Raw genomic sequence first — 24,350 nt, 5'->3', positions numbered from 1 at the left:
GTTGTAACTCTCTTGGAATAATATTTATTCTCAAATAAAAAATTTATTAAAAAGAATAAAATTAATAATTTAATTCAGGTTAAATAACATAAAAAAAACAATTTATAATGTTATTTTATATTTTTTTTTTATTTTTAAATCACTTGAAAATGGTAATAAAGATGTTAATACAAATTTTCTATTAGATTTTGGTGGACTCCAATTATTGGTACTATCTTTTCCTATTAATTCTTTACCAACAGCATAAATATAATCTTTAATATTATATATTATTTCTTTTTGTTCATTACTAGATTTATAATTTTCATAGTATTTTAAAATTTCACACCCAGCCCATCCTATCATTTCACCATTATCAGTACATAATGTTTTTGGTGGTGTAATCATTTCAACTGAATGTATTTTACATACTTTTGCTAGGCATCCCCTAATGAATTGATTACTTGCAACTCCACCAGAGACAACTAATTGTTTTACATTAATTTCTTTATCAAATAATGTTTCTAAAGCTAAATGAACTTTTGAACAAATATGGGCAGTTACTAAAAATTGACTTGAAGCACAAAATGACACTAAATCTATATCTTCAATAGGGGTTTTGTTTAAAAAAGTTATATAAGAATTTTTTATATGTGCAAAATCAAAATTTGTTCCTTTAATAGATGGCATTGGTATTTGATATTTTGTGTATTCTTCTATTGTTTTTGCCTTTGATGCTATTTCTTCTATAGCAGCTCCAGTATGATATTCTTTGTATTCTGGTAATTGTAGTAAACCAAGTTTTCTTCCAATTTTATCTAAACACTCACCAGGTGAATTAAAATCTGATTTTCCTATTAATTCAAAATCTACAGGTGAATGTCCTATAGCTAATAAAGCATGCCCACCAGAAATTAGAAGCGTTAAAAATGGATAAACTAAATCTTTATGTTTATCTAATCCACCTGATAACGCATGACCTCTCATATGATGTATTGGAATAAGAGGTAAATTATATTTTCTATTTAAAAAATATTATTAGAAAATATAATAAAATGGGCAAAAAAAACATACTGAGCCAAATTGACAGCTTTATCAGTTCCAACTCTTAAACATAATACAATTCCAGGTCTACTTGTTACAGCAATAGCATCTAAATCATAAAATCTTATACCCGCATCTTTCATACTTTCATTTATTGCTTTATCAATATAATTTCTATGTATTTGTTGAGTTACTAAAGGACATATACCTCCTAATTTAATTTGAGCATTTTTTATAGAAAAATTTCTACTTCCAAGAATATTTTTATCAGAATCTACAATAGCTACAGCAGTATCATCACAACTAGTTTCTATTCCAAGTACAATTTTTTTTCCATTATTTATATAAGGTTTTGTTGAAAAGTACTGTGATAAAAAAATAATTCTTTTAAAATTAACCATTTATTAAAAGATAAAAAAAAAAGAAGTCAATTCTTAAACAGAATATCTGAAGGTAAATGTTTATTCATACTACAAGTATAATTAACATAAAAAAATGAATAAATACAAAAAAGGAAATATATAATATTATTATAGGTTTTTTTTATTTTTATTTTTAATATTATGGAGAGTAATACATTTATAAGAAATGTTGAATTTGAACCTTTAAATAATTCAAAATATCTAACACCCATTAGAATGAAATTTGAAGCTAGATTGGCAAGTGAAATATATATTCATATAATAAATGTAACTTTTTTTTGTTTATTTAGAAAGAAAATGATAAGGTAAGAAAAATTGTTTGGGATGTTGCTAGTGAACATGATTCTGTTGCAACACTTTTGTATAATAGAGATCATGATACATTACTTTTTGTAAAACAATTCAGAGCATGTAAGTCTCAATTAATTTTTTCAAAAAAAAATTAACTAATTTAATAGCTGTATTTTTTGGAGCAGTCCGAAGACAAAAAGAAAATATTGAAAAAACAATTGAAAGTATAGATTTTACAAAATACCCTCCCAATATGGGATATTCATTAGAGTTGTGTGCTGGACTTATTGACAAACCAGGAGTTTCTGTCATACAACATGCCCAAGAAGAAATACTTGAAGAATGTGGTTACAAAGTTCCATTAGAAGAAATAAAATTCCTGAAACGGTTTACAACTGGTATTGGTTTTTCTGGAGCTCAACAACATCTTTTCTATGCTGTCGTTGATGATAAAATGATTGTCCATGAAGGTGGTGGTAATGAAGAAGAAGGTGAAAACATTGAAACAGTAAGTATGACAATAAAAGAAGTCAAAGATTTAATGAACCAAGATGAGTTATGTTCCCCACCGGGATTTCTTTATGTTGTTCAACATTTCTTGGATAATATCTACAGTAAAGTTAAGCAAAGTATTTAATTAAAAAATTGATGGATAATGTTTGTGAACATTAATAAAAATATTCTATTTACCATATGACTTTTTCTAAAATTAACTGATTAAAAAAGTTAAAAGCAAAAAGATGTGTATAAATGTTAATTTAGGGGTTGTTTAACTAAAAAGAAAAAAGTTAACATTAAAAGATAATTATGATGGAAAAGTTTAAAAAAATAAGTATTTAAAAAAAAACTGTTTTTACGGTAATTAAATAGAATAATTTATGGTTTTATAAAATTCCGGTACAAAGTACAATCGAAATCTAATTAAATAATATTTTAACATTTTCTTTTTTTTCATATGAGATATATTTTTTTTTAAAATCCCCAAACTTTTTTTTTTAAAAGTTACATTTTATTTTAATGTAATGTTTTATTAAATTTTAAAAGTTGAATAATTTTAAGTAAAATTAACAGAAAAAATTTATTAAGCCTTGTATTAAATTTACATGACTTCTCAAATTAAAAGTATAGTTAAAGAAAGTTTTCAAGAAAAAAATTTTAATTCAAATTAAGGCACTCATTTTTATTAGATAAAAATTTTCTTTGTTTTTTGAAAAAACTAGGGATATACTTAAAGCATACTTGACTGAATATTTGCAAAAAGTTTATATTACTTCTAATAATAAACAAATATTTTTATAATTATCATAGAAACCAATGGAAATAATTTAATGAAATTATAGTTATTTTACTAGTAATTATTACCCTAAAGGGTATTTTCTCATTTCTAGGCTAAATATAATTTGCAAGAAAAGTTATAATTGTTTAAAACATTTTTTATTCATTTTAAAACTTTACCAACATATAATTTAATTTTAAAAAAATTCATATTTTCAAAATTTTTAAGAAAAATTATATTTACATAAAAAATCATATTTTTATTGAAAAAAAGTTTATTAGCATAAATTTCGTTTATATAATATATGGATTAACAACTATATAATTATAATAAAAATGTCAACCAAACATATACATAAAGTATGTATACATTTCCCTGAAGAAATTAACAATAACAAAATGACAATATTAAGGATATTTATAATTAATATAATAGTTATTCTATAAAAATCCAAACATATTTTGAGCATATTTCATTGCTTTAACATCAGGGTGTGGAACAGCATCAAAAGTAGTAAATCTTGGTGGGTATAAGGAATCACCAGTAATTGTAATAAAAGCTCCTTTATTACCCATTGTATCACAGTAATTAGGTGCAGAAAAGATTGTATAACATTTATTAGAATGATGACTTTCATATCCTTGATCTTTAACTTCATGAGAACGTACCACATAAAGGAGATCATTATCCTTAAGAAATGCCTCTGTAATATCAGGTCCAAATTGACATCCAACACCACGTTTAGATGGAGCTCTTCCAGGTATCTCTTGTGGATCAGACCACAATAAATCACACATAATACCTTCTTCTGGTGGTTGGCGGAAACGTTTTGTATTCATAATTTCATCCAATTTGACACCATCCTTTTTAAACAAACCACCATGACAAGTAAAAATTTTCTTATTAATGACATGACATAAAGGTAATGTACAAAAGATTTCAGTAAAAAATTCAGCCATCTTACTATTGTATTTAGCTTTGACTTCACCTTCAAAACCATACATCTTATTCATTGAATCACATTCATGATTACCACGAGACATAAAGAAATGATTTGGATAAAGTAATTTAAAAGAAAAAAGAGTAAAAATGGTTTCAACAGAAAAAGATCCTCTATCAACAAAATCACCGTTAAAAAGATATGGGTTTTTTTCACTTGGAAGTCCATTAATATCAAAAATATTCATCAAATCATAAAATTGTCCATGAACATCACCACAAATTGTAAATTTTTGTTTATCTGGAACAGTTATATGAATAAGCGAAGGAAGTTCTTTAAAATAATTATATATCTTAATAAGTATCTTGTATGCATATTTAATATGAAGCTTCTTTTCTCCTTTAAATGTTTCAATTAATCCTTTAACAAAGTCAAGAGTTATCTCTTCATCAAATGATGGACCATTGTAATCACTTTCAACTTCTAAAAATAATAATTAAAATGATATGATTATACTTTTAAAAAAACATACTATATTGATCAACATTAATAGTCTTAGTAATATCAACTTTATCATGATCAGTACTAATAGCATTAGCAAAAGCTATTTGTTTAACAATTTTATTACATTCATTGTATTTAGATAAAGCATCTTGATCATTAGGTTTAGCCTTTCTAACAGTGTTGAGATCTCTTAAAGCTTCTTTAAATTTTCCTAGTGCCATTTTTGCAGCAGCACGACGATAATATCCTTTGACATAGTTTTTATCCAATTCAATTGCTTTATCAGCATCCTGAACAGCAAACCCGTAATGTTCTTTTTTAAGATAAGCAAAACTTCTATTCCCAAAAAAGACAGCATTTGTATCGTCTGATTCAATAGCTTTAGTGTACAACTCTATTGCAATATCATAATTTTGTTCTATAAAAAAATTATTAAATAAAAATTAAATAGATAAATTAAAATCCCATAAAATTAAAAAGTAAAAAAAAAAAAAACTTACTTGTAAAATAGATATTAGCTTCATCCTTTAATTTTAATGCTCTTTCTTTGGAGTCACAAAGATCAGAAAATTTATTTGTAATTTCATCAACCAAAACATTACATAAATCAAGATTCATTGGACGTTTAAGACGAAAAAGAATTTCCGGTTTTTTAGGTGAATAATTTTTAAAATTTAAAAGGTCAACAGACGACGAATTTCCACTGTTTGTGCAACCCTTTTCGTCTTTAGACGGAGGATCGTTGTAAAACATATTACTATATTTTTTTTTTAAAATAAATTTTTATTATAAAAAAAATATTAGTAGGTAAAATAAATGATATAAATATTAAATTTTTTATATTTAATAATTATTAAAAGTAAAAGTTTATCGAAGAAATATATATATTATATATAAAAATTATGTCTAATTAGAAATAAATATATATTATATTATGTACTTATGGTTAATATATCATGAACATTAAAATATAAAAATTAAAAAATACTAATATGTTAAGAATATTTAATGAAGATAAAAATGAAAAAGATATTTATAAAAATGTTAAAAAATTTAAAAGAAAATTATGAGTAAAATAATTATATATTGATAACATTAATTTTTAAAAATGACATTTAATTTGTCATTTTTTTAAAATTATGTAATTAATCAAAAAAGATATAAGTATTATTAAATGATATTTATGACAATTAGTATATGGATATATAATAATATTTTAATTACATATATATACATCCATAAGTGTATCGGATATATTTTAAAAAGATTTTAATGATAGCTAGAGTTACTGTGAAAAATTATAAAATAATTTTTATAAATGTTTAAGTATTAAAAGGAATGATTTTTGTACCGTTTGTTTAAAGAAATATATGGTTTTCTTCTTTTTTTTTTAAAAATAACATAATAAGAGAAATTATATTTTTTTCATTGTTGTTTAAGTTCTATATTTACAAGTGATTAACAATTGAAACTTCTTTAATTTGAAAAAAAAAATACTTTTAAAAAAGAGATAGAAAGACAAAATAAAATAATATAATAGTTGACCTAATAAATAGGAGATATTTTTGATATAAAATGTTTGTTTGAAGCAAAAAAAATATATTGTAAAAAATGTAACATGACTTTGGTAGATGATTCATTTGTTTAATTTTATTTTGTTTGGAAAAGAATAATACTTAGGTTGTAGAAAAAAGTAAAAAAAAAAATTACGTGTAGTATTAACATAAATATATATATATCTTATAATTTTTTCTTTAAATGTAAAAAAAAATTTAATAAAATATTTATACATATCTTAGAATGAAAGGTGAAACTTTTTATAAAAATTTATAAAATAAAACAAATAAAGTTATAAGTAAAAGCAATGGTTTTAGTTATTATTATTATAATTATTATACTATGAGTTTATTTTAACCGATTATAAATCATGTCTTTAAAATAATAAACGTAATTAAAAAAAAAATATTTATCTCAAAGAAATATTAAAAAAAAAATTTTTATTTTCTTATATAATAATTAACTTACTCGTCGTCCAAATTTGAGTATCATAATTTAATTATACAAAAAAAGTTTTTTTTCCAACAATTAAAAATATAATAAATCGAAATGTATATGGAAATGAAAATATCAATATTAACACTTAAAAGTACAATGTTATCCATGAAAATTATTTCTATATTTATTATCGTTTAATTTGCCATTTGTAACAATTTTGAATTACAAATATACATTATAATATAAATGTAAATGATAAAATATAAATAAAATAATTCATCAAATAAATTAAAAAATTTTTTAACATTGTAAAAAATATAAATAAATGTATGTAATTTGATTTTATTGTTTATTTTTATTAATACCTTTTAAAAAATAATTGATTGTAAGTTTTAAATATTTATATAAAAATGATTAAATTTTTAAAAAAAATAAAAGCCTTTGTAATCAATATGTGTTTTGTTGATTTTGTGGTATTTATTAAAAAAAATATATATATATATATACATTTTGTTTATGGTATTATCTCAAAATATAATAGATCATTTATATATAAATATACCATAAATTATTTTAATGTAACATTCTTTAGAAAGTACTTTTGATCTCTAAAATATTACATTCCCTAATATTTTTGGTTTAAAATGTTAATTCTTAGTAAATTCTTACTTTAAATAAGTTATGTATAAAAAATTAGTAATAAATTAACAAACCAAATATTCTTTTTATAAATGATGAACGGAAAAATATAATATTTAGATATATAAATAATACTTGTTATGCTATTTTTATAATAATATAGTAAAAATATTATGATATATTATAAATACCTGACTGTTAAGAATGGTTATATTAACATGAAGTATAAAGTAAAATTATTCAAACACACCAGTATATTGTTGAATTTTTAATTAGTCGTTCTATATTTACTTAATAGATACATAATTCACCCTCTTTTATAAATAAAATTTATTAAAATAAAATAATGTGAATATATAAGTAACAAAAATTTGCATCTGATTTTCATACAAAAAAAAAGAAAACCATTTGTTATTTATCATAGTTCATTTTTTTTTTATTGTCATTTAAGTTATAAAAAATAAATTTGATATGAAAATACTTTTTAATTTCAAATCTTTTTATTTTATAGAAATATAAGCATATTTTATAAAAATATATTTTCAATAAAATGATGTAGAAAAAAGAGAATATTGCACTATTATTCATTTTTTTTTATATTATTTCTTCACATATTATAAAAAAAAAATGTTTTTTTTTATTCATATGTTTTAACAATTTATAAATAATATATCGATTTTTATTTTATTTCCTCTCTTGATGATACCCTTGTAATATTTGTTTTTCTCCATTTTTACCATTAAAATTATTCTTATACAATATACATATATTTATATATAAATATATATTAATACCTCTTTTTTTATATATATATATATTTTTATTATATAAATATATCCCAAAAATAATATTGTTAACTATATTACTACTTATTTAAGAAATACTATTTGAATTGTGTTACTCTCTTTTATATTTTTATTCGCAACTATTATTATATAAAAATTTTAAAATATTCTTTTTATAGATTTTTAAATAGTAGTAAACTAATATTGAATATAATAATTTTTTCCGTGTAAAACTTTAAATATAAATAAGGAGTGTCAATGCTCTTAAGATAAAAGAGATAGTCATACCCAACCATGGCTTATCAATTCAAAACATTATCTTCATCTTTATCAACAAATATTGAAAAAAGAAAATCTATATTTGTTATAATATTATTAATGTCTTTAATTGGTGAAAGTAATGGAATAAAAAATAGTAATGATTTGGAGTATTATGCCGAGAAAAGATCCCAAATAACGCATCATGCTGATGCTACAATTATGTTATTTTTTGTTACTTTTATGATAATCTCTGTCTTAACAGCATGGTTTTTTAAATATCATCGATTTAGATTTGTTCATGAAACTGGACTTATTTTAATATATGGATTAATTTTTGGATTTGTTTTACGTTCTTGGCCTATACTTCATGTTGATACAACAACAATGAGTGTTGTTCCTAAAGATCTTGATACAAATATTACTAATCCACCTGATTATCTTAGATTACCAATAAAAAGAAAAGATGCAACACCATTAAATTTTTACTATGAAATTGTTGAAGGTTTTTTTGGTGATACTCAACCTGAAGCATTAAGAAGAGTTGAATTAAAAGTTATGTTTTCACCGGAAATGTTTTTTAATGTCCTACTTCCACCAATTATATTTCATGCTGGTTATTCCTTAAAAAAAGTAATTTTTTTTAAATATATTATTTTTAATTCAAATATACTTTTTTTAGAATCATTTTTTTCGTAATATTGGATCAATTTTAACTTTTGTTTTTATTGGAACATCAGTATCTACATTTGCAATTGGATATATAATGTCTGTGTTTTGTTATATATGTGGGATTAATATTAGTCTTCAGGATTTACTTTTTTTTGGTGCACTTCTTTCTGCAACTGATCCAATAACTGTTTTATCTATCTTTTCTGAACTTGGTGTTGAACCAGACATTTATGCTTTAGTTTTTGGAGAGTCTGCTCTTAATGATGCTGTAGCAATTGTCTTAGCTAATACAATTGAAAATTTTTCTCCATCCTCCAGTTCATTTGAATTATATCATATTGGGGAATGTTTGACTGAATTTGTTATTGTATTTTTTGGATCATGTTTTTTGGGTTGTGGTATTGGATGTATAAATGCTTTGATAACAAAATTTACCCGACTTAATGATCATCCCTTATTTGAAACATCAATATTTATGTTATTGTCATATTTTTCATTTTTACTTGCTGAAACAGTTGAATTAACAGGAATTGTATCAGTTTTATTTTGTGGAATAACTCAAGCACATTATACTTTAAATAATTTAAGTAAAGATTCAAAAATTAGTACAAAAACATTCTTTTCAACAGTCAGTTTTTTGGCTGAATCATTTATTTTTCTTTATATTGGTGTTTCATTTTTTGCTGAAAAAGGACTTAAAACTAATTTTATATTTACACTTGGTTCAACATTTGCCATGTTAGTAGGAAGAATGGCATTTATTTATCCAGTAACAAGTATTATAAATATTAAAAGAACACCAAAGATATCAAAAGCATATCAACATATGATGTTCTTTTGTGGATTACGTGGTGCTATGGCATTTGCCATTGCTTCAAGAAATACATCAACTGAGGCAAGGCAAATAATGTGTACATCAACATCATTAATTGTTATATCAACTGTCCTTGTTAATGGATCATTGACAGCTTTTATGATTGATTTTTTGGGTATTAAACATGGTGATGAAATGAAAAAAGAAGATAAAGAATATGATGAGGTTGTTTTAAGTGGAAAAAATCCATGGGATAAATCATATGTACCAAGAAAATGGTATAATTTTGATGCTATGTATATGAAACCACTTCTTACACATTCAACACCAACATTAATGGATACTCTACCAAGATGTTTGTTTTTCTTTGCAAAAACATTTACATCATCAAAACAATTAGAAAAATACCAAGAACCAATATCAATTGATGAAGGAACATCTTTAGCAGAAGACACAACTATTGATCAAATTGTTCGCGTAAATTTAAACAATTCATCTATTAAAAATCCCGTGTACGATGAAAAACAAAGTACTTCTACTACTAATATATAAAAAAAAGAAAGTATATGTAATTATAAATTATTAAACAATTTTTTTTCTTTTTTTAATCAATGCACAAAAAATTTCTATCGTAACGAATAAATTTACTTAGTACTTTTTATTTCCTTGGATAAAAAAATATTTATCATTAAAGATAAATTGACTAAATGGAAACAATTTTATATAATGTAAATGAAATCACAAAGAAATATTTCTTTTCCTTATTCATGATACTTTTCTGAATGATCTTGTAAAGCTTTCAACATATCCTCATTACGTTTGATTGCTTCGTTATGTTTTTTAGCTTGCTCCTTAGCTGAATCAATTTCTTTTACCAAATGGTCGTGCATTTTTTGTATTTGTTCTTTACTCTAAAAAAAATCACATGGTAAATATGTATATTATTACTACTGATAGTTAAAAAAAAGAAACATACCAATTTATAGAAATACTCCTCTTCACGTGCAGCCTCCAACTTTCCAAATGCACCTCCACCCTCTCTAATAGAACCACCAGCTCCACCACCACGACCTACACCAGAACCAATATCAGAACCAACGTTACCAGAAGACATTCTTAAAATGTTAAAAGTAATAGTAGAACCAACTTTTTTACCAACGTTTTGGAGAAACATCATTTAATAGTTAAAAAAAAAAAGCTGCAATAACAAAATTAGACAAAACATATTTATTTTCTATGAAACGATCATGTTAGAATCATCTATTACTTATTTGTACTTTTAAAATAGTATAATGAAATTTAAAAAAAAATCATGACAACGTTAAAGTCACAAAAAAGAATCAAACACATTTATAAAATAAGTAATGTAATATATTTTCTATCGGCTTATCATTATAACGTATATAAAAGATCTGTATACTGTTTACATCAAAGTATAAAATAATAATAATATTAATGGTATCTAACTATTAATATTGAAAATAGATAGAATGATCAAAAATACAAGGGACATTTCATAATGTTGTTGGAAAAAAAAATAACTATCTTTCTTTTAAAAGATTCATTACAAATACAAAAGTGGCATTATGACAGGTAAATGACATTCTAGTAAATTTTCATTCATTACTGTAAACGTAATCAAAATAAAAACATTTAACATTGTCTTAAATACCAATCTATTTTGATAACATCAATATACATGTACATGTGACAAAAATAATATTAGAAAATATCATAATTCAAAATTTTCATCCTACTTTAGGTAACGGTAAAGCATTCACAAATGAAACGTGCATCTTTGAAAAAAAGAAGCCTATCTATCTTTTTGTTTGATATAATGAAATCAATGTTTTATTCTTTGATCTGCTCAAACACAGATTATATATTGTATCAATAACAATTATATAGGAGTACCCTATCATTTTATGATGTTATTTTTTTCAACATCAAACTTTTGATAGTTAATTTTAATAAATATTTTTATTATTTTACTTAGCTAAATCAAAAGGATAACAATGTAAAAATAATAAGATTGAAAATTCTATTCTCTTTCCTACATATTCTAGGAATATTTATTCTTTGTATTCTCCAGCAGCAGCTCTAAGTTCTTTTAATTTTTCTTCATGACGCTTGATGGCTGCCTGGTGTTCTTCAGCTTGTTTCTTGTGGTTCTTAATTTCCTCCTCCAAGTGTTGGTGCATTTTTTTTAATTGCTCTTTTTGCTAAAAAAAAAATTTTTTAAATTACTTTATATGAATTCCTTTTTTAACATACTAAATTGTAAAAGAATTGATCTTCTTTGGCTTTTCCCATATCGGCAAAAGCACCTCCAGCTTCTCTGATGGTTCCGGTGCCACCTGTTTTAGGTTTGTTAGAGCACATTCTAACTGTTGTCATACGGGCAGCTGTTCTAGTAGAGTTACCAAACATTTTAACTTGTTTCTAGAAAAAAGAAAAATAATTTAGGTAAGTTTTAAATAAATCTTAAGATTTGAAATGCCAATTTCATAATATCTAATCGTCACTTGACAACTATAGTATTAAAATAGGACAATTTCTTGGTATAATATGTATATCAGAAAATATTTTCTTGCATAAAAATGGTGATAAGGATATTAAAATCAAAGAACAAAAATGTTTTAATTGATTTAAGAATGAAATGGTTTAAAATTTAACAGCGATACTTACAGGAAAATATCTTAAAAGAAAGGTAATCAATAGAATGTATATATTATATATTTGCTTTGAGTGTTAGCAAAAAAATTACGAGTATGATGGAGTATAGTGTACTCGTTAAGCTTTCTAGAATCTTTACCCCAAAAATCATATAATTCTGTGGTAAAATATTCAAATATATTTGAAAAATATTTGGTAATATAAAAATGAATATACTAAAAAAGTTATCATATATATTTCTATTAAAATTAAATAATGTAGATTTTTAAAACTTTTTTATTGATAGTTTCAATAAAATAGTTATATATTTTAAATGATAATATATAATGGTTTACTCAATAAATTAATTTAAACCAAAAAAAATAGTTATGCAATTAGATAATACGATATTATTCTAATAATTGATAAGAATAAATTAATTGCTTACACATTTTTTATATTCATTATATTATTTCTACATAAAAATAAGATTATTTTGTAGAAATAAATGTACTTGTTCCAATAACACCTATACAGTAGTAAAAAAGATAAGAATAATCTACAAACATTTGTACTCCCCCAAGTACATATTCATTTGTGGCAAGTTGATTGTAGCGATTTTTAATTGAAATTGATTGTGTATCAATGGCAATATAGGCACATGATAACAGAAATCCTCCCAAAGCATACAAATGTCTCAAGAAAGTGGTATCAATCTTTTGTGATAAAAAAAATAATAAGCATGCCATTATCATAAATGTAAATGTCAACATAATTAATTGATTCATATAAATTGTAACATCATGCTTCATGTTAAAAGCTATTCCTGATATTACGATTGCCACAATACATGAAATAAATATTGAATTAATATTTGTTTCAAGTGTATACCATGATGCCTCAACAGCAATCAAAAATCCAAGTGATATGGCCTGAAAAAAATTGATATAAAAACATTTATAATTTAAAGTACCAATAAAAAAGCAGCAATATAATTAATTCCTCTCATGAATCTAATTTGTTCCAATGTTATTATAACTCCATAGATAGTCAAAAAAATTACTAAAGAAATCAGAGAAAATAATTGATGTTGTTGATTAAGGATAATTTTCCATTTTTTATTCATTGTAATTAACAATGTTGTAATTATTGTAAATATAAGGAACACCAAAGTATGATAAGTAGTCTTCATAAAGAATCTTTTTCTACTTTGAAATGAATAGATAATATTTCTTTCATTTTTATATAAAAATAAAAATTCCTGTGAAGAAGTCATCAAAGATGAAACTGTTAATTAAACATGCTGAGTTTTTTTTATAATATATAAAAAAAATTTTAGAGTATAATTAATCGCTTTAAGAGCACTGATAATTAATCCTTAAATTTTAAATTTTAGATAAAATTATATAAAAAAAATTGTTGTAAGTTAAATTAAAATTTTTACTTTTTTTTTTGTTTTTTATCAGACAAATATATTTTTATAAAATTATTATACTATTTATTTTATACAGTTGTTTATAAAAGAACTATTCTTGATATCTTTATATTTTTCTACATTAGAAAAATCTCTAGTAATACGTAAAAAAATATATGTATATATAAATATATAAATTAATAATAAATTATTCCGTGGTAATAAAAGTACCTGTACCAATAACACCCATACAATAGTAAAAGAGATATGAAAAATCGACAAAAATCTGTACACCTCCAAGTACATATTCATTTGTGGCAAGTTGGTTATAACGATCTTTGGTTGAAATTGATTGTGTATCAACAGCAATGTAGGCACAAGATAGTAAGAAACCTCCTAGACAATAGAAATGTCTTATAGTTGAAGTATCAGTAATTTTTGAAAGAATAAATAATAGGCAAGCAGCTATCATAAAAATAAAAGTTAATATAATAAGCTTATTCATATGAATTGTAAGATCACGTTTAACAGTAAATGCCATTGAAGAAATAGTGATTGCAACAATACATGATATAAATATTGAATTGATATTTGTTGCTAATGTATACCAGGAAGATTCAACAGCTATCAAAAAACCTAATGATATAGCCTAAAATCATATGATTTAATGATATAATTAATACTATTATTTTAACATACTAATAAAAAAGCAGCAATATAATTAATTCCTTTCATAAATCTAATTTGTTCCAATGTTATAATAACTCCATATATTGTTAAAAAAACAAATAATGAAATCAAAGAAAAAAGTTGATGTTGTTGGTTTAGAATAACTTTCCAGTCTTTATTTGTAACAATAACTAAAGTTGTTAAAGTTGTAAAGGCTAAGAATAAAAATGTATGAAGAATTGTTCTTTTAAAAAATTTGGTCCTACTTGATAAAGAATAAATAACATTTCGTTCCTCATTTCTTGTCATTTCACTATTATAAAAAATTTTTTTCCACTCTTTTTTATAATTTCTTAAATACAATTCCTTCTTGGGACTGTTACTCTGTAATGAAATTAATTCGTTTTGAGAAAAATTATTATCATCTTGTTTTTTATTATTTCTTGTTTCAACAAGCATACTGTCTTGTGGGATAGTTGAAGAAAGACGCATAGAAATAACAGCAGTCATTTAAAAATGGATTGTTAATGGAAAAAATATTATTTGATTAGTTATAAAATAAATTTTTTCAAAATACAAAATTATTTATGCGTTGTTTTATGATCTAATAGAATATTCAAATTATAATCATTTAAATGTTCTAACAGTTATAAGATTTTCTTAATTTAAGAAAAATATAACATTTAGGTAGAAAATAAAGTTAAATATAATAAAAAAAAAAGATACCAACTAAATATATAAAAGTGATATGCTGTATCAAAATGAAAATAAATGTAGATATATCAAACAGTATCCATCAAAATGTATATAGTATTATATTTGCTAAAAAATATTTTCTAATCAAACAGAAAGCCATGAATATATAAATTGATATAAACAAGTTTTCAATACGATTTAAACAAAAGTTATGCAAATATAAAAATGAATATATATATATTTAAGTATTATACTACAACAGGAAGAATAAATTAATAATAAGATTGTTAAAGTAGGAAAACAAACTTGTTATATCGTAGAAAATCATGAAATAATATATCTTGAATTATATTTTTAATGAAAAATAATTACGAAACTCCAAAATCTGGTACGCGTTAAAACCAAAATTAAAAACATATAAAAATATATTAATACTTAATTTTAAAATAACCCATATACTTTACTCAATTATGTTTATATCATAAATTTTCTGACCTCAAATTTAACTTATTTCTTTTCATATGTATAAGTAAATATAATATTTCAAATAATTTGTTTAATAATACTGAATAAATTTATTTTTTGGAACAAATAAATTTTACAATATTCAAAAAAAAAACTTATGTAGAGTGATTCTAATTCGTAAATAAGACTTTCAGATAGTCACTTAACCATAATTTATAAAATATTCTTTATTTACTTTACTTCAATTTATTTTTCAGTTATAAAAATATTAACATATTACATAATCAAAATAATACCTAATGTTGATAACTTTTAAATCTATGATAAATGATTTTTAACAGGAAAATGTGATCTTAATGTAATTACCAGATTTTTACAATAAAAAAAGTGATAGTAAAAAAGTTAAATGATATATATAAAGCTATAATAATAATTTTTTGTTTTTAGATCACAACCAATTCTTGGAAAACTTTTTTAAACATTTATATTTGATCTAACAGTTAAAATTTTATTCTGAATCTTTGTTACTCCAAAGTTTTTTTTACCTTTCTATAAAATCTAAAAATATTTATCATATCATAATAAAAAAGACTCTATATTATAGCATACTTAACATTTTATAAAGTAATTTTTATCATATCAAAAATTAAAAATAAACTTTTTATTTTTTGTTATTAAAATTTGTTTATTTTTAATATGTTAATAGATTAAATATATATACAAAAATACGGTTTTACAATGCAGATGTTCCCGTAGTATAGTCATTGATTGCTTTGTCGATTTCTTCCTGAGTAAAAATATTATTAAGTTTTAGCAGCAATTCATTAACAGTTTCAGCTACCTCTTCATTAGCATGGTTTATTTTTTTATTGGCAAAATATTGAGCTACAGCATGTTTTAATTGTCTATTGTCACTTTGAATTGCTGCATCAATAACTTTAACAACATTAATTTTATCAGGATCATGATTTTCCATATACTTCAATGCTTCAATTAATCTTCCTTTATTTATAAGTATCTCAGAAATAGGTTCTGGTGTTTTAGCTATTCTAGCTAATATATCCATAGCTAATTGAGCCAATGGAGGATATTCATTTTCTAAAGAAACAAAATCAAAAGCAAAAGCTTTTGTATCTGGAATAACTTTGTATTGAATTAACTGTTCCAAACGTATATAATCTTTTGCCTTTATTAATATTGATACTAAGACATCAGCAAAATATAAATCAATTGGAATATTATATTCATTACATACATGAAGAGTTTCTAAAGCAATATTAATAAGAAACTTCTTATCAAAATTTTTTTCTAAACAAGGATTTAAAATAAAGTGTGCAATATTTATTTGTTTAACATCAACTTTTCTGTATGGTTCTTCTGTAGATGGAGCAAAAAACCAGTTGAACATTTTGGTAAAATTTTCCAACTTGAAAGAGTTTTTATATGTTAATTCACAAATATTTTCTAACAATGAGTTTCTAAGTGCTTTTCTATTTAAATAAAATCTAATATAATTCATTTTATTATCAAAAAAATTGACAATATCTGATAAATCAAGTCTAAGGGAAGTCACCATAGCAAAACCTTCATCAATAATAATATTTGGGTGACATGTAATCCATACATCTGAATAAATAAAAGTTTCCCATTCATCAAAAGTATTTTTAAAAGAATCATGAACTGTAATAGTTTGAGATATTATAGGATATTGCAACATATTATTTGGATCCATTCCAATATCAAAAAGATAAGATTTTTTAATTTCTTGACAATGAAGAACAAGTACATTATCAACGACATGCAATGCCACAGCTCCAAAATGATCATAATTTAGAATGTATTTAAGAAATGGAATATCTGATGGATTTGTTGTCATTTCATATAAATAAATATTTGAATCAACTTCAGTAAAACGAAAAACACAACAATATAATTGTTTATAAATATATGTAATAAGAATATTTTCTGCACTTAAAGTTTCAAGGTTTTTTGATGTTCCATAATCAACATCAAACATAGCTAATTTTTGAATATTATTTCGAGTAATCAAAAAAGGATTCAAATTATTTTTACTGTGACCTGTTGCAGCAATTAGCATTTTTGCTTCACTAAAATATGCATGCCAATCAGGTGTTATAGAAATACTTTTTAATAGACTTGATTTTTTTTTATCAAAATTAATTTGCCTCAATTCTAAACCTTTTTCCATAATTAATAATATTGTATTATCACTAATCCACTCAATATCATTTATTATTGATGCTTTTATTTTTGAATTAATAAGAAAACTTTGAGGTTTTGTTAAAAGATCATCTTCTAATAAGATAATAATTTCTACTGACATTTGATTCCTTAATATACAAACGTGTTTCAAATCAGGTGAAATTTTTACTTTTAAAACAATTCCATTATCATCTAGTCTAAATGATATATCTTTATCATTACTAGATACACTTTTTATTGTTACTCCAAGAACACCATTCCCTCTAACAGTGCAAATCTAAAAAGAAAAATTTTTTTTTTTATCATATATATAACAAAAAAATTTATAAACAAACAAACAAACTTTTTTAGCCGTATTATCATAGAAAAAATCAGCTGCTTGTGTTGATCGATCAAAAGAAACAAAATCTTCACCAACAATTAACATTATAAATAATAAATATTAGTAGATTAATAAATATGTGACTATAAATAACTTCTTAACAAGTTTAGTATATTGTTCTTGAGAGTAACATCCTTTTATAACGTTTTCCTTTGGAATAATATTTCTTGTCTGTGGGTAACGTGTTCAATTTTATTTCTCCGTACTTCATTAAAAAAGACAAGAATTATTTATTTAATTTTTATTTTTTTAATATCCATATCTATTGTAATCTCTATTCTTTTTAAAAATATTATCTAAAAAGAAGCATAAAAAAAGATGGTTTTGGCAGATTTGGGTAGAAGAATTCGTGTTGCTATTGGTAAACTTGGCCAAGCAACTGTAATTAATGAGGATGAAGTTAAATCTATGTTAAATGAAGTATGTGCTGCATTACTTGAGTCAGATGTTAATATTAGATTAGTTAAAAAATTAAAAGATAATTGTTTTAAAAAAATTAATAATGAAGAACTTCTTGGGGGTGTAAATAAACGTCGTGTCATTCAAAAAACGGTTTTTCAAGAATTATTAGCATTAGTTGATCCTGGAATAGCTCCATATACACCATTAAAAGGAAGGCCCAATGTTATTATGTTTGTTGGTCTTCAAGGTGCTGGTAAAACAACAACATGTACAAAGGTAAATAATTTATAAAAAACTAATTTTTTTATTTTATAATATTAATTATATTTAAGATGGCATATTATTATCAAAAAAAAGGATGGAGAACGTGCCTTGTTTGCGCTGATACATTTCGTGCTGGTGCTTTTGATCAATTAAAACAAAATGCAACAAAAGCACGTATACCATTTTATGGTAGTTATACTGAAATGGATCCTGTTGTTATTGCAGCCGATGGTGTAGATAAATTCAAAAAAGAAGGATTTGAAATTATTATTGTTGATACATCTGGTAGGCATAAACAGGAAGCTTCTTTGTTTGAAGAAATGCTTCAAGTATCTAATGCAATTAATCCAAATAATGTTGTTTTCGTTATGGATGCTTCAATTGGTCAAGCTCTTGAAGCTCAAGCAAAGTCATTCCATGAAACAGTTCCTGTAGGATCTGTTATTATTACAAAATTAGATTCACATGCAAAAGGTGGTGGTGCATTATCAGCTGTTGCTGCAACTGGAAGTCCTGTTATATTTATTGGTACTGGAGAACATATAGATGAATTTGAAACATTTAAACCTAAACAATTTATTTCAAAACTTCTTGGTATGGGAGATTTAGAAGGATTAGTTGAGAAAGTTTCAGAAATTTCTAATATGCAAGATAGTGCGGAACTACTGAAACGAATTAAAGGTGGTATATTTACACTTCGTGATATGTATGAACAATTTCAAAATATTCAAAAAATGGGTCCATTTAATCAAATTATGGGAATGATTCCTGGTTTTGGACCAGACTTTTTATCGAAAGGAAATGAACAAGAAAGTCAAAATAGATTAAAAAGGATGATGACAATAATGGATTCAATGGCAGATAAAGAATTAGATCATCCAAAAGCAACTGAGTTATTTCAAAAAGAAAGTACTCGTGTTACCCGTGTTTCTAAAGGTAGTGGTACAACAGAAATTGAAGTTGTAGAATTATTAAATCAATATAAAAAGTTTGCTGATCTAATTAAAAAAATGGGTTCAATGAAAGGTTTATTCAAGGGAGGTGATATGAATCCAATGAATATGAATCCTAATCAAATGATGGCTCTCAACAAACAAATGTCGAAAATGATAGATCCACGAATGCTACAACAAATGGGTGGTATGGCTGGTTTACAGAATTCTATTTTCCAAAATAAAGCTTTTCAGAAGTTTAAAAAGTAATTATTAAGCATATTCAATAAAAAAAATAAATTTTATATGTAGATCTTTATAAATAACGTTATAATGTGTAAATAAAAAAAGTTTGGTTTAAAATATATCACCAGGAAAATATTTTCAATAAATGAAAAAACTGTATATATATACATTCATGTTTATCATTTAAATTGGATAATTATTTTCTTATCTACTTTCTGAAAAAAATGGAAAAATTTCTATACGTAAATATTGGCAAAAACGGCAACTTGTATTATTACTAGGCAGATCAACAGATATTTTTCCTAAGAATATTATAATGAGTGATAAATGAAGAACAATCTTTATTAGTTATAGTTTTATAATTGTTATGAAATATTTTTACCTTTTTTTATTGAATTTTTAACATATAGAAAATTTATCTATTTATTAATATTTTGAAATTAGTTATTATAAATATTGAAAAATTAAAAAAAATAAAAAGTATATATATATATATGTGATGTACTTTTTAGCGAACATGTGATATAACAAATCACATAATCTTTACTATTTTTTTTATAATTATTATAGTTTAATTTTTTTTAAAAAACATCATACTTGAAAAGTTTTATTATAAAAAGAAAAATATTTCTTTTTAACATAACTATTTTGTCTAAAAAAATTTATTTCCCTTTTATTGAAAATGAAAAATGACTTCTAATTAAATTATTATAAAAACTTTAAAATGTAAATAGAAATAATACAAGAATGATGTTTAATCAAAGTAAATACATATGTCAATGAAATAATTATTTTCAATATAAATTACAAAAACAAATATCTAGCAGGGATTGTTTATTGTATCTTATAAATTTTTTAAAATTACAAAAATAAAATAAATGCATAATATTTTTTTTTGTACATTACTTGATTCATTCTCCAACGTCATAATTAACATGGGTAATAAATTATTTTAACATAAGAAAATTGTTAATAAATTATTAATATTTTTAAATGTTATAACTTTTGATTTAAATAATAAATAAAGACATATTTAATTGTCAGAAACACCTATTTCTTAAATGAACCAAAAAATTAAATAAAATATTTTCTATAACATAGTGATAAGAAATATAGTACAAAAAATATTTTTATTTTTTTGATTTATAAAAATGGCATAAATTATAATCTTTTTATACATGATAAATAAACCTTTTTTTTTACTTTTTCGTTTGCTACGATTCATATACATACTTGATAAATAATATTAATCATTTTAAAATATAGATATATAATTATTATTTAAGAATTAAGTATAATAAAAACAAAAAAATAATTTGCAAACATTACAAAACATATTTTATGGTGAAGAGATAATAAATCAATTTTTTTATCAATTTATAAATAATCAACTATAAAAAAAAATTAAGTTGATTTTTTTTTCTTATCTTTAGAAAATAAACTTCTACATTTTTACTTCCTGATTATATATATGCTTTTTTTTAAATATTTAAAGATTATTTTGACTCATGGTGATTGTTAAAATATATCTTAAAGGTATAAAAAAAAGAAAAAAACTTTTTTTTTGATTGAATGACATATTATTTTCCTTATTTTTAAAACTGTAAAATATAAATATATGTATATTTTTCTTATAGATTCAAAGAAAAGTTAAAAAAAAGAATTTAAAAAAAAGTTGTCTTTTTCTTGAAATTTAAAAAATATTATCTTTTTAAAAAAAAAATGTTTAAAAAATGATAAAGTGTAAGGTTTTTTTATATCATATTACAACTAGAAATATTAAACTTCTTATTTAAAAGATTGAATATATCTTTTTACTTTCAATGTTAAAATTCAATTATTAAATATCACTCTAAAGTTTTCTTAATGACCTATTAAAATATAAATTTTATTTAACAAAGTATATGATTAAATATCTTCCGTGATCTAATAATAAAAATGATTGTTATATATTTATACGATTTATTTTATTTAATTTTTAACAAACTAGAGGAAGTAAAAAAAAATATATGAATATAATATACTTAAAATATACTTAACCTAAAGAATTTTAAATATATTTTTTTTTTAAAAAAAATGTTATTTTATTCTTTTTTTTCTAGGTAAATTGTTAAATAATTATTATTTTTATTTACATAATTATAATGTGGATTATAATAATATTATTTTTTATTTTTATAATTTTAAATTCTTTAAGAAAAAAAGTGTATGGGAGAAAAATTTATGAGGAAAGAAATGAAAAAGCTATTGTTGTTACAGGTTGTGATACAGGTATAAAATATTTAATAGTATTATTATTATTATTATTATCATTATAGATATTGGTCATGAATTAGCATTAAAATTTGCCTCCCAATCTAAAACTGTTTTTGCTGCATGTAGAACTAGAAAAGGAATTGAGGAACTTGAAAGAGAAGGAAAACAATTTAAAGGAAAAGTTCATGCTTTTATTATGAGTGTTGATACAATGAAAGTTATAAGAAAAATTATCAATGTATCTAGAAAATATTAATAAACAAAAGGAAGTAATTATTTTATATTTTATTAATATCTATTTATTAGCATTTTAAGTTTTATTTTTTTTAACAGATAATCCTATCAATATAAATAATATTATTATTTTAATCCAATTTTTTTTTTAATTTTTAGATAAAAGAATTAAAGTTTTTTTTTCCATAAAAAAATATAAGAATATATATATATCATTAATAGGTAAATTAAATATAATTATCAAAACAAAAACAAATGGTATGTACCATCAAAAAACAAATATATATATATATATATATTTTCTTACTTTATCAAACGAAAGTTTTTAAATATGTACATAAAAATATATGTTTTTGTCAAAAACCTGTTAGATTACTGATAACCTTCAAACTTTTTAATAATACAATTTAACAATATATAAATAACATTATAATAGCATCTGTAAATAGATATAGTTGAGAAAGAAAAAATTTTTGTACATTATTTATAATATTTTTTTAGAAGTTAAAAAAAATATACATTATTATTTTTCTATTAAATATTATTAACTATATTAAATATTATCTATTAAAAAAAAATGTTAATATATATTATTAGTTTTTTTTGTTTTATATATATGATAAGAAAAATTTTAGAAACTTTAACAATAAATGAAATATCAGAAAAAGCTATACTTATTACAGGTTGTGATTCAGGATTTGGAAAACATTTAGCATTAAAATGTATTAGAAATGGAATGGTTGTTTTTGGAACATGTATGACAGAAAAAGGTAAAAATGAACTTTTTGAAGAAGGTAAAAAATATGGATCAAAATGTTTTCCATTTATTATGGATGTCACTGATGATGAATCTTGTAGTAATGGATTAATATTAGTTAAAGAAAATTTAAAAAAATTAAACTTACCAGGTCTTCATGGAATTGTGGCAAATGCCGGAATAACTGGTGATCCTGGACCATTTGATTGGATGAAGGTTGAAGATTTTAAAAATGTTTTTGATGTTAATACATTTGGTGTTGTTAGAACTATACAATATTTTATTGAAGAAGTTAAAAAAGTTAGAGGAAGAATTGTTTTAACTTCATCATTATATGGTAGGGTAGCTTTACAAAATTTAAGTGCTTACAGTGCATCAAAATATGCCATTCAAGGATTGGTTGATAGTTTAAGAAGAGAAATGAAACCATTTCATGTACAAGTTATGTGTGTAGAACCAGGTGTTTTTAAAACAAATATGACAAATGTTGAAACTACAGAAAAATTACTTAAAAAAGTTTATGATAGACAGAATGAAAATGTTAAAAAACAATATGATAAAAAATATTTAGATACATTACTAGAAAGTATGAAAGATTTATTTATTAATAAATCATCAGATTCTCCTGATCAAGTTAGTGATACATATTTTAAATGTCTTACAAGTTATTGGCCAAAACCACGTTATCAGGTAGGATTGGATTCACAATTTATTTTTGCACCATTATCACTTCTTCCAACAGAAATACAGGATTATATTATTAAAATACTTTCATTTTCTTCAATAGAACCCAAACCAAATGTAATATATTAAATAAAAATATAATTATAAATATATTTTTATCATAATTTTCTTATATTTAAAAGTATTCTTATCATTTATAAATTAAAAAAAAATTATATATTAATAATAAAAATAATTTTTATCTGGCAATAAATTATCTAATTGAATAAAAAATTTTCTATATATTATTTACTTTTTAAAAAAAACTTCTCATCTTATAAAATAAATTCAAGTACCAAGAGGAAGAAGGAAAAAAAAAGTAAATTAAAGATATATGGATTCTTATTACAAAATAACAAAATGTACATAAAATTTGTAGAGTAGAGATAAAGATAAATGACTATAAATATTTG

The 24,350-nt window shown here is 22.5% G+C and overlaps 11 protein-coding genes across 11 annotated transcripts; 5 read left to right on the top strand and 6 right to left on the bottom strand.

Annotated features, from left to right (window-relative positions):
* Nucleotides 1–102: 102 nt before the first annotated feature.
* SRAE_1000067700 (Probable tRNA N6-adenosine threonylcarbamoyltransferase, mitochondrial) lies at nucleotides 103–1,424 on the bottom strand (the record flags this gene model as incomplete). The annotated part of the gene is made up of 2 exons (XM_024647538.1): nucleotides 103–1,000; nucleotides 1,054–1,424. 2 exons carry the CDS (start codon nucleotides 1,422–1,424, stop codon nucleotides 103–105), a joined length of 1,269 nt encoding a protein of 422 aa, XP_024501606.1.
* A 162-nt stretch (nucleotides 1,425–1,586) lies between these two features.
* Nucleotides 1,587–2,373, top strand: SRAE_1000067600 (Uridine diphosphate glucose pyrophosphatase; the record flags this gene model as incomplete). The annotated part of the gene is made up of 3 exons (XM_024647537.1): nucleotides 1,587–1,682; nucleotides 1,736–1,856; nucleotides 1,904–2,373. The coding sequence occupies 3 exons, from the start codon at nucleotides 1,587–1,589 to the stop codon at nucleotides 2,371–2,373; spliced, it is 687 nt and encodes a 228-aa protein (XP_024501605.1).
* Nucleotides 2,374–3,452: 1,079 nt separating this feature from the next.
* SRAE_1000067500 (GH12714p) lies at nucleotides 3,453–5,209 on the bottom strand (the record flags this gene model as incomplete). The annotated part of the gene is made up of 3 exons (XM_024647536.1): nucleotides 3,453–4,435; nucleotides 4,485–4,874; nucleotides 4,957–5,209. The coding sequence occupies 3 exons, from the start codon at nucleotides 5,207–5,209 to the stop codon at nucleotides 3,453–3,455; spliced, it is 1,626 nt and encodes a 541-aa protein (XP_024501604.1).
* Nucleotides 5,210–8,169: 2,960 nt separating this feature from the next.
* Nucleotides 8,170–10,171, top strand: SRAE_1000067400 (the record flags this gene model as incomplete). The annotated part of the gene is made up of 2 exons (XM_024647535.1): nucleotides 8,170–8,766; nucleotides 8,816–10,171. 2 exons carry the CDS (start codon nucleotides 8,170–8,172, stop codon nucleotides 10,169–10,171), a joined length of 1,953 nt encoding a protein of 650 aa, XP_024501603.1.
* Nucleotides 10,172–10,380: 209 nt separating this feature from the next.
* Nucleotides 10,381–10,733, bottom strand: SRAE_1000067300 (ATPase inhibitor, IATP, mitochondria family-containing protein; the record flags this gene model as incomplete). The annotated part of the gene is made up of 2 exons (XM_024647534.1): nucleotides 10,381–10,530; nucleotides 10,596–10,733. The coding sequence occupies 2 exons, from the start codon at nucleotides 10,731–10,733 to the stop codon at nucleotides 10,381–10,383; spliced, it is 288 nt and encodes a 95-aa protein (XP_024501602.1).
* Nucleotides 10,734–11,691: 958 nt separating this feature from the next.
* Nucleotides 11,692–13,550, bottom strand: SRAE_1000067200 (Bax inhibitor 1-related family and ATPase inhibitor, IATP, mitochondria family-containing protein; the record flags this gene model as incomplete). Its single annotated transcript, XM_024647533.1, has 5 exons — nucleotides 11,692–11,841; nucleotides 11,894–12,061; nucleotides 12,308–12,317; nucleotides 12,842–13,206; nucleotides 13,248–13,550. 5 exons carry the CDS (start codon nucleotides 13,548–13,550, stop codon nucleotides 11,692–11,694), a joined length of 996 nt encoding a protein of 331 aa, XP_024501601.1.
* A 346-nt stretch (nucleotides 13,551–13,896) lies between these two features.
* Nucleotides 13,897–14,867, bottom strand: SRAE_1000067100 (Bax inhibitor 1-related family-containing protein; the record flags this gene model as incomplete). Its single annotated transcript, XM_024647532.1, has 2 exons — nucleotides 13,897–14,337; nucleotides 14,388–14,867. The coding sequence occupies 2 exons, from the start codon at nucleotides 14,865–14,867 to the stop codon at nucleotides 13,897–13,899; spliced, it is 921 nt and encodes a 306-aa protein (XP_024501600.1).
* Nucleotides 14,868–16,251: 1,384 nt separating this feature from the next.
* On the bottom strand, nucleotides 16,252–18,168 carry SRAE_1000067000 (Colon cancer-associated Mic1-like domain-containing protein; the record flags this gene model as incomplete). The annotated part of the gene is made up of 2 exons (XM_024647531.1): nucleotides 16,252–18,018; nucleotides 18,085–18,168. 2 exons carry the CDS (start codon nucleotides 18,166–18,168, stop codon nucleotides 16,252–16,254), a joined length of 1,851 nt encoding a protein of 616 aa, XP_024501599.1.
* A 273-nt stretch (nucleotides 18,169–18,441) lies between these two features.
* SRAE_1000066900 (BcDNA.GM09489) lies at nucleotides 18,442–19,991 on the top strand (the record flags this gene model as incomplete). Its single annotated transcript, XM_024647529.1, has 2 exons — nucleotides 18,442–18,801; nucleotides 18,858–19,991. The coding sequence occupies 2 exons, from the start codon at nucleotides 18,442–18,444 to the stop codon at nucleotides 19,989–19,991; spliced, it is 1,494 nt and encodes a 497-aa protein (XP_024501598.1).
* A 2,120-nt stretch (nucleotides 19,992–22,111) lies between these two features.
* SRAE_1000066800 (NAD(P)-binding domain-containing protein) lies at nucleotides 22,112–22,479 on the top strand (the record flags this gene model as incomplete). The annotated part of the gene is made up of 2 exons (XM_024647528.1): nucleotides 22,112–22,238; nucleotides 22,286–22,479. 2 exons carry the CDS (start codon nucleotides 22,112–22,114, stop codon nucleotides 22,477–22,479), a joined length of 321 nt encoding a protein of 106 aa, XP_024501597.1.
* A 594-nt stretch (nucleotides 22,480–23,073) lies between these two features.
* Nucleotides 23,074–24,027, top strand: SRAE_1000066700 (Short-chain dehydrogenase/reductase SDR family and Glucose/ribitol dehydrogenase family and NAD(P)-binding domain-containing protein; the record flags this gene model as incomplete). The annotated part of the gene is made up of 1 exon (XM_024647527.1): nucleotides 23,074–24,027. One exon carries the CDS (start codon nucleotides 23,074–23,076, stop codon nucleotides 24,025–24,027), a length of 954 nt encoding a protein of 317 aa, XP_024501596.1.
* Between the last annotated feature and the right edge of the window lie 323 nt (nucleotides 24,028–24,350).

Source organism: Strongyloides ratti, assembly GCF_001040885.1.
Source record: "Strongyloides ratti genome assembly S_ratti_ED321, chromosome : 1".
NCBI lineage: Eukaryota > Metazoa > Nematoda > Chromadorea > Rhabditida > Strongyloididae > Strongyloides > Strongyloides ratti.
This window is presented reverse-complemented; position numbering and strand designations above follow the sequence as displayed.